At 46.0% G+C, this 15,884-nt stretch overlaps 1 protein-coding gene across 1 annotated transcript in view; it reads left to right on the top strand.

Annotated features, from left to right (window-relative positions):
* LOC147896760 (uncharacterized) overlaps positions 1-15,884 on the top strand; it is a 106,982-nt gene that overhangs the window by 18,516 nt on the left and 72,582 nt on the right. The window contains exon 3 of the mRNA XM_087381144.1: positions 2,857-3,001. Within this exon, the coding sequence (XP_087237270.1) occupies positions 2,857-3,001 (145 nt within the window). The remainder of the gene's footprint in view (positions 1-2,856; positions 3,002-15,884) is intronic.

Here is a 15,884-nt window from a genome sequence, read left to right as displayed (position 1 = left end):
TAAGAAGGGAGGCATAGAAATCGGCATCTGGATGTGTCTGAAGAACTCCGCCTGAGTCAACAAGCTGTGAGATGCTCTCCTCTATCCCTACAATTTTGAGATATAGAGCTTTTTCCTATTTTTCTTACTGCTCTCAACGTGGAAGTGAGTTCATCCTTTTTTTTGTTTTTAGCATTTGCTAATCTGGCTTTCCTTGCCCTTTTGGCTCCTGCATTTTCCACTCTATTTTTTTGTCCATGCCATACTCCATTTCCAGTTTGTTCATCGCCTTCATGCTGTCTTGAGAGAAAGAAAGAAAGAAAGAAAGTCTATCAATGTCCACTGGAGACCAAAAGGTCTATGGGACAGCAAGAAACCCTCTAGTACATCTGCTTTAGGGAGGGCACATGGCAGCTCCCAAGGAATGCAAAAGCAACCCACATTATTTTAGAGTACCTACATAATAGTATGAAAGAGTAAACATGCATGCATCAGTTTAAGACTGAGAGTCTTTTGGTTTTGATTTAAACTCTTTGATCAGAGCTACGCCTTCACGGTAAACTGCCTTCAGGGTAAACTGCCCATTTTCCATCCTTTTTGGTAGCCTTGACTTTAGCTAATTCAGTTGCCTTATTCTTGAGTTGAGCCTGTGTAAGCTCCTCTGCTATCCATACTTTGGTACCCTTCAGCTTGTAAGATTGTCGAAGGAGCTTGATCCGCATATCTTTTGACTTCAATGTAAGGATTGCATGACCTTTATAGTGCATAATAGAAGCTGGCTTGGAGTCGTCATCATCTTGCTCATCATCATCCACCCATTCAATGTTGGGCAAGCTTGCTTTGATCTTTGTCAATATTTCACTATATGCGTCCTCCTCTTTGTACCAATCTTTTGGGAGTCGTCCTATTCCAATCTTCAGTGTGTTATCACTTCTAGCTTCGTGTTCTTTAATCTCTGCTTGAATATCAGACTTACTTGCTTTGATGTCCACTTCCACAATCACTTTCTTCTTAGCAGTTTGTACTTCAATGTGAACAAGATCTCTGACTGTAGAGACCAGCTGCTGGGTAGGGGGGGAATCCTTACAAGAATTTACAGCGTCATCAATTACTGCCTACTTACCAGGCCCTTCCATAATGTGAAGTCGAGCCTTTACTTCTGCCAATTCCAATCGTAGCTCTCTCACTACCTGCTGCAGATAAAAAATATGATCCTGTTGCCCAAGGATGGGTCGTTTTGAGTCTTCTTGTTGGTAATTCCGTGCATAAAGAGATGGTGTCATGGCTGCAACTATAGAGTACCGAGTCCTGATGGAGGTTGAAGGAGTTGAGGGGGACTTGGAGGAGAGGGTAGGCCAATCCATAATTGGTTGTCTGTTGAACCCCCTATCTGAACCTAACCCCTGGGTTGGGTTGGGGGTTTAGCCCAACTCGGGGTTAGGGTTAGCGTGTTTGCTATTGGTTGAGGTAACTGCTGGTTGAGGCGAAGGGCTAACGGGTGATTGGGCTGCTGACGAGCTGTTGACGGGCAACGGGCTGTACGGACGGAGAGGTATAGAGAGGAGAGGTATGGACGAGAGAGAGAGAAGTAGAATTTATTAGCGTCCTCAGGGGGCCAAAAATGACCCATGGGACCCGTCTCGATACAATGTAAAAAGAGTCTCCTCTAGGAGAGGGGTCAGGAGTCTATGAGTTCCTGACGATAGGTAAAAAGACGAGTGACAAAAGATCCCAATGCTGCCGGAGAGGCAGTGAAGAGAACTGATGTCAACTGAGCGGAGTCCCCCAGTATCTGCTAGTAGTCCTCCCTGATATGTGCATATCGGGGGCACTGTAGAGCTACATGTACCTCCGTCTCAACTGTCTGCATGTCACAAAGGGTACAGACTCTAGCATGTCTAGGCTGGTGTATCCAAGCTCCCTGCTCAATGGCAAATGTACGAGATCTGGTACAGAACCTGGCGATGTTTCTGCGATATAGAAGGGGGATAGGTGTGCTAATATAAGACTGAGCATGAGTCTCTATGGACATGTATGTAGACCAACACGTGGGATTTATGTTGTCTTGGTAATATTCCAGCTTTACCCTCTTTTCACTTGTCAACCAGTGATTCCGCAAAGTGCTCAGTAAAGACAGTTGAAACTCTTGCATGTTGACCTTTTCAGGCGACATGGTCAAATATGCTCACACTTTCCATCTGCTGAACCATTTTCTTATGTCGGTTGCCCATCCTGTGTAGATGACCTTACTTTTGTAGTTCTTTTGAAGCTTTGTGCTGGCATTCCATGCTTTATGAGGCAACCTATCAGGTTGCATTTGCTGCACTTCATTAGGTATTGCATAACTCTGATCAGTGCACAACACCTCCTTGCCCTCTTTTCCCCACTTGCCATTGGTATATTGAGTGCACCACATATCCCGATATCTCTGGGATCCTACATGTTTCACTTTCCCAAGTTTCTCCTAAAAGGATGATGTCTGCATCGTGAATGAAGGAATTTATGCTTATCCCTTTATGCCAAGGGAAGCCCCTACAATTCCAAAACATGACTTGTAAGCATTTGTGTGTCCCATGGGTTGCGAGCCCCTATTTCACATTTTGATCCCCATTTGAGAGAGAGAGAGAGAGAGAGAGAGAGGCGGAAAGGCTGAGCGGGTGAGGGGGGGCTGAGGCGAAGAGGCTGAGCGGAGGGGAGGCGGAGCGGTGGCTGAGGCGGAGATGCTGAGCAAAGAGGCTAGTGGGAGAGGCTGAGGCTGAGGCGGAGAGAGAGAGAGATAGAGAGAGAGAGAGAGAGACACACACACACACACACACACACACACACAAAGTCAAATCTACGTACATGAACAATTGAATCAACGTGTGGATTTGCTAGGGAAGTGCATGAAAGCATAATTGCAATTATGGAAGTTATGGTGAAGGCATTTGATGATAGTTGTAAAGATGAAGTTGTGGGAATATTGTGGATTCTATTACATGCATATGCTGTTGGGGAAATTCGACAACAACCATGCTGTGAGGTTTGTAAGTTTTTTTTCATCTTGTATGTATGGTAAGGATATTCTAGGTCTTTTGATGCCATGCTAGTTTAGACATGTCAATTTGATATATATTTATTGTATATATAGTTTTGTTAGATTCTTTTGTATCTTTTTTTAATAACCAGGGATTCCAGGGATATTGAACTACTTTTGATGCATCTCAATCTCGCTATTATATGGTGACTCGTTGATATGCCTTGCCTTTATATATTCATTTTGGCAAAATGTGTGAAATATAAATAGGGGAATTATTAAACTCATTCTCAAGGAGGAAGACAAGGTGTTTGCCAAAGCTTTAGCTATCAGATTAAGATGCAGTTCTAGATCAGGAAGGAGTAGAAGGATTCATTAAGGGAAGGCACGTCCTTGATGCCATAAAGAATTTGGGAAGGAAATGAATATGCAGAATCTTCCTTTGCAGGAAATTTGCTTCATAAAGATTAACTTTGACGACTTTATCCACCAGTCCTTGAGGTGCATCGGTTTTGGTCCTAGACTTATCTCATATATTTCTTTGCTTCTGTCAAATGCAAATGCAAGAAGTTGCCTCAATGGCAAGATGTCTACCTCATTAAATCTTGAATTCTCTATTCGACAAGGTTGCCCAATTGCATCTTTACTATCGCCACGGTTGCTAATGCACTTGTTGGCTGATTGAGGCTGAAGTTGCATCAGGTTCTCTCAAGGCATTGTTCTCCCATCTTGGGAGCAACTCGTGATTCACTCAACAATTCACTGATGACACAAATTTAACTCCTAGGAGTTAGGTGAGGACATTAATAAGATTATGGGCTCCATGAAGGCTTTATATTGTGCCTCAGGCTCACATGTAGGATACTATATCCAGCGACTTTGGTTTTGGAGATGGCACGCAAAGAAATAGAAAAAGAGTAGATCTTTTGTTTGCTACATCCTAATGGGGTTTGGAGTCTGGAAGGAACTTCTCTCATGGATTATTAGAGGTGAATTCAACATGATGGAGTTGCCCTCAGATAAAAAGAAGGGAAAAGAAGGTGGCATTCACTTACTGGAGAGATAAGCTGGGATGCCTTCCTTTTTCAGCCAGCTCTACAAAAGGAAAGCCTTTGCCTTGTTTTTTCCCCCCCTTCAGCCTTGTTCTCTGTAGCTTCCTCCAACATCTATATAATGTCTTTGACAATGATTTACAAGCACTCTAACTAACAAGGAATGACTCTCGGACAATGAGGTTTTCTTTGCTACTTCTTATATCATGTGGCATACTATATGAGACTTCCTCACTATTACTACCTCAATTATGTAGAGTTGAGTCGTGGCATCGACCTCTGCTCTGTTTGGGCAATTTTGAATGGTCATTGGGGTTCCATTTGCCATTCTCTCTAGGTGTGGGTATAGATCTGGATGGTGTCCATACTCTTTGCATCGCTAACATGTCACGGGGTGCCCAAGGCCTTGTCCGAATTCCTCTTTCTCCCTCTTCTCATCCTTTGCCATGCCCACCACCTGCTAGAAAGCAAGGGGCTGTTGGAAGGTATTGAGAAAGTGGAATGTACTGTGTAGCTTGTCATTTGTTCATGACATTGGGTGGGATTGAAAGCTTGAGCATTAGTAATGGGTGAAACTATGAGAAGGTTAGGAGCTTCTTGGGTTTTGGTGGAGCAGTAGTTAAGATCACCAAAACAAAAGTGGTAGAGAGAGGACGTGTCAAATGCTGTACAGTTGCAACCACTACTTCTTCGGTGTTTGAAATCAGTTCTTATGCCCTTTGAGGTAGCCGCAATGAGAGATGCATCATGCCCAAGGATTTTACAAAAGGTGCAAATTTGCTAGGATCAAGTTACCTTTATCTTTGAAGAACAGTCATAGTAGCCTTGACCTAAGTCATGATTTCTGTACATGAGCTTTAACATCCTGATGGAGCTGTCCTTTGACTTCTGTGTTTTCACAAGTATTGAGTAGTTTGAGAAATTGAGTCTTCGCTAGAGTTAAGTGAATTGTTCATGCTCTTGCTCTCTCTTTTGGAGGTAGAGGGGCCACCCCCAACATGGTAGGTTGGACTTGTTCTTCCTTGATTGCCACAATGTTCCATGAGGTGGGTTGAAACTTGCAAAAGTTGATATCGCTACTCTATGGCTGCTTGTGTGAGGAGGCAAGTTGCATGCCTAGAACTAAAGTATATCCAATCAACACTCAAAAAGACAACTAAAGTATATCCAATGAGCACTTAAAAAGACAACAATGGATGTATGTCCACATTGTTGCAGTCCTGAGGATTTTTTGACAGCTCATTCAGTTCAGGGATACTTGCTTGAGCACACATGAAATGTGGAAATTTTCTTCTCTTTCGTTTCTCTTTTATTTTCAATGTAGAAATTTGGAGTTCAAAATAATACAAATCTGAATTTGTATGATTGGATATATTCTAGTCTTACAAAGGTATATGTGTGTGTGTGTGTGTGTGTGTGTGTGTGTGTGTGTAGGCAAAGACAAGTCGGTTTCCAACAAGAAACAAAAACAGGTGATGGATTCAGATGATTCTCTTCATGACTGTGCTGAGGCTCAGCTTGTTTATGAGGTTATGCATGAAGGGTTTGAAGACACCCGTAAAGGTTGGAAAGATCCACTTCCCACCACTGGCATTATGGTGGAAGTGGGTGATATATTTGGTCCAGTTAAGGAGTATGCAAAGCATGCCATTATAATTTTCTTCCCAGAACGGATGCCTGCTGCTGCAGATGTTGGGAATTGGTTGACTCGAACCCTGGGTGGTTCTCATGTCAAAAAAGTTCATTATGCAGCGAGGGGCTTTTTTGAGATCATCATGGCTGATGAGGAGCACCGTCAGGTTTTGTTGGAGCACTGTCCTCTTTTCTATGGCCAGCAGATGGTCCATGTTCTGCCTTGGTCTCCCACCCGGGATTACCAGGCATTGATTCGGCATCACTGCCCTGTTTGGGTAGAAGTTATGGATTTTCCTCAATGCTTGTCTTCTCTTCTACCTAAAATTGCAGCTTCGCTCGGTAAGGTGGTATGTCCACCACGACCCAATGGAAATTCGAATCGCTTCTGCATTTTGTGGGATACAGATCATCCCACTCCAGCTTCATATTCGGTTACTGTGAATAATGTTTCCATGGGGAGTGCCTTTTACAAGCTCAAGTGGGGGCTGTTTGCAGGTGCTTACTTTGAATGCAAGCAATTTGGGCACATGGCTTCACAATGCCCTTCCGGAGCTCCACGGATGCCAATGCAAGCTAAAATGGTTCAGCCTTTGGATAAGAATGCAAATGCCTCTTCTGTGGTAAAAAACAAAGGGGTCAAAGAGTTTGTCTCTGTTCAAGACAAAGGCAAAGCCCCGGCTGTCTCACATGGTAATGCTTCTTTTCCTGTGCCTTGGTCCTCTCCACCTCAAGGGAAGGAAAAAAATTTGACTGATGGATGGCAAACTCCTCGCAAAGTGATCTCCCCCAGGTGACCTTTGCCTTCTTGGACTTGGAGTGGTGCATCCTCTCATGGGAAAAAACCTGCTGAAAACTCTGGTGTTGGCTTGACCTGGGCTGCTGTGACTGCAAATCGGACCTTGTTTCCTGAAGAAGAAGTTGCTGCACTTTTGTCCTCTCCTCAGGCTGATGCTTCCTCCCATGGCAGAGGCCCAAACATTGAGGTGGAAATGCAGACGTAGACAGCCCGTTAGGCCTAGACATTGAGGTGGAAATGCAGACATAGACAGCCCGTTAGTTGCTGTACATACCTGTCCCATAACTGTAAATATGCTTGATCATCTGGAGTGTGTTACTCTCAATGTACAAGGAATGTGTGATGGTTGCAAATGGAAACTGGTCTGGATGTATATCATGCAACTGCAGCCTGATATAATTGCTTTGCAAGAGCATAATCAACATATGTATGCTGGTCAAATAGGAGCTTAGATGGTGTCCATACTCTTTGCATCGCTAACATGTCACGGGCTGCCCAAGGCCTTGTCCGAATTCCTCTTTCTCCCTCTTCCTCATCCTTTGCCATGCCCACCACCTACTAGAAAGCAAGGGGCTGTTGGAAGGTATTGAGAAAGGGGAATGTATTGTGTAGCTTGTCATTTGTTCATGACATTGGGTGGGATTGAAAGCTTGAGCATTAGTAATGGGTGAAACTATGAGAAGGTTAGGAGCTTCTTGGGTTTTGGTGGAGCAGTAGTTAAGATCACCAAAACATAAGTGGTAGAGAGAGGACGTGTCAAATGCTGTACAGTTGCAACCACTACTTCTTCGGTGTTTGAAATCAGTGCTTATGCCCTTTGACGTAGCCGCAATGAGAGATGCATCATGCCCAAGGATTTTACAAAAGGTACAAATTTGCTAGGATCAAGTTACCTTTATCTTTGAAGAACAGTCATAGTAGCCTTGACCTAAATCATGATTTCTCTACATGAGCTTTAACATCCTGATGGAGCTGTCCTTTGACTTCTGTGTTTTCACAAGTATTGAGTAGTTTGAGAAATTGAGTCTTCGCTAGAGTTAAGTGAATTGGTCATGCTCTTGCTCTCTCTTTTGGAGGTAGAGGGGCCACCCCCAACATGGTAGGTTGGACTTGTTCTTCCTTGATTGCCACAATGTTCCATGAGGTGGGTTGAAACTACTCTATGGCTGCTTGTGTGAGGAGACAAGTTGCATGCCTAGAACTAAAGTATATCCAATCAACACTCAAAAAGACAACTAAAGTATATGCAATGAGCACTTAAAAAGACAACAATGGATGTATGTCCACATTGTTGCAGTCCTGAGGATTTTTCGACAGCTCATTCAGTTCAGGGATACTTGCTTGAGCACACATGAAATGCAGAAATTTTCTTCTCTTTCGTTTTCTCTTTTATTTTCAATGTAGAAATTTAGACTTCAGAATAATACCAATCTGAATTTGTATGATTGGATATATTCTAGTCTTACAAAGGTATATATGTGTGTGTGTGTGTGTGTGTGTGTGTAGGCAAAGACAAGTCGGTTTCCAACAAGAAACAAAAATAGGTGATGGATTCAGATGATTCCCTTCATGACTGTGCTGAGGCTCAGCTTGTTTATGCGGTTATGCATGAAGGGTTTAAAGACACCCGTAAAGGTTGGAAAGATCCACTTCCCACCACTGGCATTATGGTGGAAGTGGATGATATATTTGATCCAGTTAAGGAGTATGCGAAGCATGCCATTATAATTTTCTTCCCAGAACGGATGCCTGCTGCTGCAGATGTTGGGAATTGGTTGACTCGAACCCTGGGTGGTTCTTATGTCAGAAAAGTTCATTATGCAGCAAGGGGCTTTTTTGAGATCATCATGGTTGATGAGGAGCACCGTCAGGTTTTGCTGGAGCACTCTCCTCTTTTCTATGGCCAGCAGATGGTCCATGTTCTGCCTTGGTCTCCCACCCGGGATTACCAGGCATTGATTCGGCATCGTTGCCTTGTTTGGGTAGAAGTTGTGGATTTTCCTCAATGCTTGTCTTCTCTTCTACCTAAAATTGCAGCTTCGCTTGGTAAGGTGGTATGTCCACCACGACCCAATGGAAATTCGAATCGCTTCTGCATTTTGTGGGATACAGATCATCCCACTCCAGCTTCATATTCAGTCACTGTGAATAATGTTTCCATGGGGAGTGCCTTTTACAAGCTCAAGTGGGGGCTGTTTGCAGGTGCTTGCTTTGAATGCAAGTAATTTAAGCACATGGCTTCACAATGCCCTTCCGGAGCTCCACAGATGCCAATGCAAGCTAAAATGGTTCAGCCTTTGAATAAGAATGCAAATGCCTCTTCTGTGGTAAAAAATAAAGGGTCAAACAGTTTTTCTCTGGAAGGAGAATGCAAATGCCTCTTCTGTGGTAAAAAACAAAGGGGTCAAACAGTTTTTCTCTGAAAGTCTCACCCCTCCAGATCCCAAGCCAGAGACTAGATGCTTGCGGCTCTCCCCCCAGACCTCACTCCACGATTGTTAGATGTTCGTCTTCTGGGACGAGGTTTTTTCCGGGTTGTTTTTGACACTCCAGAGGCTGCGAGCACTGTGCTCAAAGCTGAGTTTTTACACCTGGGCACAAGAAGATTTTCTTTGAAGCCTTTCATATTGGTTTCGACCCAGTGGAGGCAGATAAGGAAATCTTTTCGCTCTTCATCAGATTTCCCGGGCTTCCCCAGGTTTAGCATCTACTTGTTTCTGTTATTAGGGAGCATTTTGGTGCGGTTGCTGAGATCCCACCCCTCCCTGGGTTGCCATTGACTACAGCAGAGGCAACCAAGGCTGATGGGGTACCTAGAGTTAGGGTCCTCTGTAAGGATCCTAACCTCAAGATGGACCATGTTATGATCCAGCGCCCGGATGGTTTCTTTTTTCACCAGAGAGGAGAGACTTCAGGCAGACAGGACCAGTGCAGGATATGCAGGACCATTGGACACTTTGCCAGGGATTGCCCCAGGAAGAAGAAAAGCCCCAAGAAGCCCTCTGGTACAGCTACCGCCCCATGGCCTCGATAGGGGGTGGTACAGGTCCAGCACTTGCTCCTCGGCCTTGACAGAGGGGTGGTACAGGTCCAGCACGTGCTCCTCGACCTTCGCATGGCGGTCCTCCTCAGGATGGTGGTGGTACAGGTCCAGCACCTGCTCCTCGGCCTCGACAGGGCGGTGGTACAGGTCCATCACCTGCTCCTCGACCCCCACCTACCTCAGGGGCACGCAACGCTCTCCAGTGGGTTCCGGCACGTGTGCAGATCCCTCCTTCAGTTCATGAGGGTACATTAGTGGACTCTGCTTCACCTTGAGCTGTCCCTCCAGTCTCACCTCGCACAGTTCAAGACACTGAAGCTTCGACCTCCTCCCCGGTTGCAGCTTCTTCCCTAGAATCAGCGGTGCCAGACGCTCTTCTTGAGGCAGTAGAGGTCTCCGTGGCTAGGTAGACACAGGATAGAGAGCAGTCCTCACTTCCTCCCTTGGATAGGGGGAAGGGGATGGTTTACACTATTGATCCTCTTCCCTCATAAGGGATCCTTCGCACTCCGGTGTATGGCTTGCTTCACAGGAACTCATTTTCAGCCCTAGCAGATGGTTCAGATTTCCCAGAGGAGTTTGTGCCCGCTACTTTTGGGGAGCCAGTGATTGGGTTTCCTGTTGACAGGGCTTCTTCTTCAGGTGGTAGGGTTCTTTCCCCTGTTGATTTTTCGCCACTTGGTTCCATTCCTCCCTCCTCGAGCAGGAGGTCTTCCCCTGTTGAGGGGTTTGTTTCCGCCACTAGGTCGGGTAAAGTGTTCCACTCTACATCCTCCCATCGATGAGGATTATTAGTTGGAACATACAGGGCCTAGGTGGCATCCCACATCGCCGCCGTAGACAGCTGAAGCTTCATCCAGGTGTTATTGGGGGTTCCATTGATATCTTATTTATTCAAGAGCACAAACTGGATTCTAGAGATTGTGCCAAGTCAGGCAAGTTGCTTTCTGGCCATACTTTTTGGTCGCCTGCCTTGGGCACCAGGGGGGGCACTTCTATTTTAGTTTCGCAGTCGGTTCTCCCCTTAGTTGTTGGACACGGAGTCATTATTACCTCTAGAGCTCAGTGGATTATTCTTTTGGTTGGAGGGCGTAAGGTTGGTTTCCTTAACCTGTATGCCTCCAACATTAGAGGGGAACGTGTCCTTATGTAGAAGGATTTGCTCTCCTGGGCCCCCATTGCAGATTCATGGGTGATTGGAGGTGACTTTAACATGGTCGAGTTACCGTCAGACAAAAAAGGGGGTAGAGAAGGCAGATTTCACTCTTTGGAGAGAGCAGCTTGGGATGCCTTCCTTTTTCACTTCTGTGGCAGAGATACTTGGTTGGATGATGCCTTTCTTATTCAGCCACAGTCCCTCCTGTTCTCTTGGTCGAACAGGAGGCAGCAGATGCCTATTCATGCACGCATTGACATATTCTATGTAGATGATTGGGCACTAGACAGAGGTGGATCGGTATGCATTGCTGCTGGGGTTTCCACTTCAGACCACTTTCCTGTTGTGCTGGCTATCTCAGAGCCTCACTTGAGAGGCCGGTCTGCCAGCATCAGGATTCCAGATGCCTTTTACACAGAGGAGGACCTTACAGAGGCAGCCCTGCAGATATGGGTTTCTCATGTCCAGGGTGGGTAGCCATATCCATCACATGTGGCTGCTGCCCTTTCTGGTATTAGCGACTTCTACCGCTCAGTTGCTTGTACCAGGAGACGAGATATTCTCAGACGTGAGATTGGTGTTCGCTTGCAGTTGGCAGCTTTGCAGAGGGAAGAGAAAAAATGGCCTTCAGATGCTTGGATTCAGGAGCGCCTTGCTGCAGCAAGGGCTCATCAGCAGATATTGATTGATCAGAGAGCAGAGTATGCCTTTCATGCACGGGAGTCCTTCTGGATTCAGATGGGTGGTACAGTCAATAAACACTTTTTCCCTACTCTTGGCCCTAGACATAGTAGAGAGAGTGTATCCCAGCTTATTAACTCACATGGGGTTTTATAGACAGAGCCTGATGATGTCTTATGCATAGCTTCAGATTTCTATGCCACCCTTCTTACTGCTAATCCTGAGACACATGATAGAGAGGATGCTAGACAGGCTATTTGGCAGAGCATCCCTGTGTTGGTGAATCCGGGTATGCATGGTCTGCTCAATGCACCTTTCACCAACACAGAGTTCAGGACTGCACTTTCAGCCCTTCACAAGGGCAAGTGCCCAGGTTCGGATGGCCTGCTGACCCCATCTTTTTTCATTGCATATTGGGATATGATTGGAGACTACATTACTTCAGCCCTGCAGGCCATTTGGGACTCTGACGAGATGCCTGGGTCGCTTACAGAGGGTCTCATCCACCTTATCCCGAAAGGAGGTTGCAGAAATTTAGTGTCTCAGCGGAGGCCTATCACACTTCTGGGGACTTGTTACAATATTCTGGCCAAGGCAATCAGCCTCCGATTGCAGCCCCTTCTCCCTAATCTTATTCATGACACTCAGACGGGATTTGTGCATGGCAGAAGCATTTTTGATAACATTTTCTCTTTCTAGGAAGCTTCAGAGTGGGCCATGTAGAGTGGCAAGAATCTAGCCATTCTACTTTTGGATTTTGAGAAAGCTTATGACAGAGTAGATTGGGGTTGTTTGGAGGGCACCCTTCTACGCTTTGGCTTTACTGATGCTTGGATCAGAGGTGTTTCCTCTTTGTACAGATCAGCCCACAGCCAGGTACTTATTGGTGGGGTAAGGGGTGAGAGATTTCAGATTTCAAGATCAGTCCGTCAGGGATGCCCCCTTGCTCCTTTCCTTTTTTTGTTCATGGCCGAAGCTATGAGTATCTATGTTAGATCTCAAGTTGACATCTTTGGGCTGAGACTTCCCATCAGAAGGGAAGAGGAGCTACTTGACAGTGAGTTGGCAGATGACACAGCAGTTTACTTGGATGCCACTCCACAGACGCTCACTTCTTTCAGGACAGCATTGGATTTATTTTGCTTGGCGGCAGGGGCGCAGATAAATTGGCATAAATCCAATGGCTTTTGAATCAGTGATGAGGACACTCCAGTTTGGGGGCTTGACATAGGATTCACTTGGGTTCAGAGGGGTGTGCCTATCAGGTATTTGGGCTGCCAGGTCGGCTTTGATATTTCTTCCACGCAGCAGTTTGCTCCCGTTTTGGAGAGCATCAGGAGGAGGCTTCTTTTTGCCTCTAGAGTTGTGGTGGTCAACCAGGTCCTCTTGGCCACTGCTTGGTTTGTTTGTTCATGCTGGTGCCGTTCTAGGGACTGCATCATTCAGCTCAGAAGACCGATCAAAAACTTTCTTTGGAGTGGGATTGATGGCACAACAGATGCCTTAGCCAAGGTGGCTTGGGAGACCCTCATCCTCCCTACACAGGAAGGGGGTCTCAATATCATTGATCCAGATTTACAGTGCAGAGCTTTACTTTGCAAGATGGTGGTGCGGGGACTTATGCCAGGGCAGGAACCGTGGAAGGACTTTCTTATTAGCAGCATACAGAGGTGCACACCTTCTTCAGGAGCAGACTGGATGAGCAGTGTTAGGTGGATCTTCACCACAACACACCTCGGATCACCTTCGTCCCCTCTCATGGTTGCCATTCTGAAAGCTTGGGCCAGTTTCAGAAGCACTCTTCGGAGGATTTCTCCTTGCTCTCGTGAAGAGATTGATAGGCAACCCATCATGTGGAATGACAGTATTTTAGATGATCATGGGAGACCACTGGGTACCTCACTCTACATGCAGTGGTCCAGGTGGGAGAGGGGACCTGCATCATCTATGGGGTCTTGGAAAGCTTTCCACAGGCTTCCAGAGGAGACCAAATCAAGGTTGACAGGACATCTCAGAGGGAGTGCAGGGAGGATCTTGCAGATTGCGGCAGCCCTTCCAGAGGTTTGGGTAGACACATATGATATGCCACTCACTTCCTCCACTTGAGCAGGTACTTTTACGAGAGGCGGTGTTCCGCTTCAGGTTTTGGCCTTTCGAGATGCACAAGAGGATGCTTTAGTTTTTAGTGTCCAGGATGGTGGCAGATTGCTCAGGTCCACAGAGGACATCTTGCTTGAGCCTGCTTTTCAGCCTATCAGGGTTGTAGGTCTTTTGGTGCAGGGATCAGACTCAGAGTGGTTCCTAGACCCAGACCCCCGGCTACTCTCCACTGGTCTTGGAGGCTCTGGCTCTATGGGGGAGTTTCCATCAGGTATTTGCAGTGGGACCCCGGAGAGTGGGAGTGGATTGACGCAGGGCATCGAGAGAAGAGCATCCCCTTCTTTCGTTACACGGTCAGTAATGCCAGGAGATTTCAGCTCAGTAGTAGAGGTTGGAGACCTTCCAGAGTTCCTCATTGGGAGACATTTGATATCACTGCGGATCTGCAGAGGTGCTTCTGGAGGAGACTCTGGAAATCCCACAGGAATAGAAAGATCACTATCTTCTTTTGGCTTTCTATCCATGGTGGGATTGCAGTGAACCTTTGGAGGTCGAGGTTCAGAGCCGACCCTACTTGCCCTCGCTGCCTCTCTGCTTCGGAGAGTATTTTGCATTGCTTATGGGATTGCAGACAGGCGAGGATGATTTGGATGGGGGTAGCCAGGATTTTCAGTCACTTTGCCCACTCCCCATTCTTTATGACATGGGGCTCAGTGGCTTGGCTTTCTCTTATAGGGCCTCAGGTATTCTATGAGAGATTTGACTCCTCTTGGGCCATTTCGGTTCGACGTCATCAGACTGAGTCCTGTTCGTTGGATGTGGTACCACACCTTCCTTTTACAGCTGTACATGCCTCTGTGGATACTTCTTGGGAGATTCTAGCGAGCATAGCATCCTGGCATATCTGGAGAGCTAGATGCACAGAGGCTTTGGAGGGTACTCAGGTTCATCCCTCGCACACATTGGCTAGTATCTGGACAGACACCATACATACTTTGATGGCCGTATGGACGGGTATGCAGGGAGACTCCCGTGCAGCCTCAGCTAGGAGGGCTTCTTTCTTCAGGGAATGGAAGGATTCTCCTTTCTTCTCTGAGACTACTACAGGGTTGAGGTGGCACTTTCAGCCTCAGCTTTGGTTGTTTTCCACCTCACTCTGAGGGGGTTTTTTATTTATCCTCATGATTTGATGATGTATTCCGCTTTGAGCTTGCTCGCGCGGGTTTTTTCTCTTACTTAATAGAAGTCTCTTTCTTGAAAAAAAAAAAAAAGGCCATTTTGCTGGTTATGATATCTTCTATGCTGGAGAGCACTCCTTTTCTGGTGTGGCTTTTTTGGTAAAGCACGACCTTCAACCTGTTGTGACTCTCAATGATCGCCATGGTAGATGGATTATTGTTCAATGCCTTGTTCAAGGGAAAATTTTTGTATTTGCATCGGTTTATGCCCCCCAGTCTTCTCGTGATAGAGCTTTGATCTGGGCTGCCATGCATACTTATCCATGCCGACAACATGCCTTCATTTGTGGTGACTTTAATAATGCCCCTCAATCGGGTGACAACACCTCAGGCCACACTCATATGTTGGCTTCTGAAACACAGGCATGGTCTGATTTTTTGCTTCAGTTGCGCCTGGTTGATCTCTGGAAGGAATTACAGCCCATGCTTCCGGGTTATACCTTTCAGCATAATGCTCAATCTTCTTATTGGGCACGCTTGGACAGATGGTATCAGATTGATCCACAGCATTGTGATGCCTTTACTTGTCAAATTTGGGTTGATCATGCTTTTACACATTCGGATCATGCTCCTCTTTGGTTGAGGCTTTCCTTACATGAATTTCCCACTGACAGATTGCCTTGCCAAAGGCTTTTGCTGATTAATAATAGTTATCTGGAGCATGCTGACTTTAAAGCCTTGGTCTCTGATGCTATTCAGCCTCTCTCTCGTCAGATACGCATTGGTTTGGATTATGCCTGGCAGGCTTTTGTTGCTCGGATGCAAGCAGTTATTCGAGATTATGGCAAATCCTATATGCAAGCCACAAGGGAGACTGTAGCACATGCCAAATTTACATGTCAGAGTTTGACTGAGCTTGCTCATCTTCGCCCTTTGTCTTCAGAGGAAAGCATGCTCTTATGTCAGGCTCAATCCTCTCTTCAATCTAATGATCGCAGAAAGCTTGCTAAATGGGAAAGTCGATCCAGACAACGGGCATTTTTGGATAAAGGCTGCTCTTCCAAGCAATTTTTTAAGAGTTTACACTACAAAAGACAGGCTACCAATATCTGTCGGATCCGGATGCCTGATGGTTCTTGGTCAACATCTCGTTCAGAGCTTGCTGGTTTATGTGTGCAGCACTTCTCCACTCATTTTGGGCATCTTGATACTCTTTCTCCTCAGGTCGTGTCTGCACGTTAGCTTCTT

The sequence above is a fragment of the Dipteris shenzhenensis genome, chromosome 11 (genome assembly GCF_047967505.1).
Source record: "Dipteris shenzhenensis isolate YYH24624 ecotype China chromosome 11, Dip_SZ_1.0, whole genome shotgun sequence".
Classification (NCBI taxonomy): domain Eukaryota; kingdom Viridiplantae; phylum Streptophyta; class Polypodiopsida; order Gleicheniales; family Dipteridaceae; genus Dipteris; species Dipteris shenzhenensis.
The sequence above is the reverse complement of the archived record's forward strand: the minus strand, read 5'-3'. Positions and strand labels throughout refer to the sequence as shown.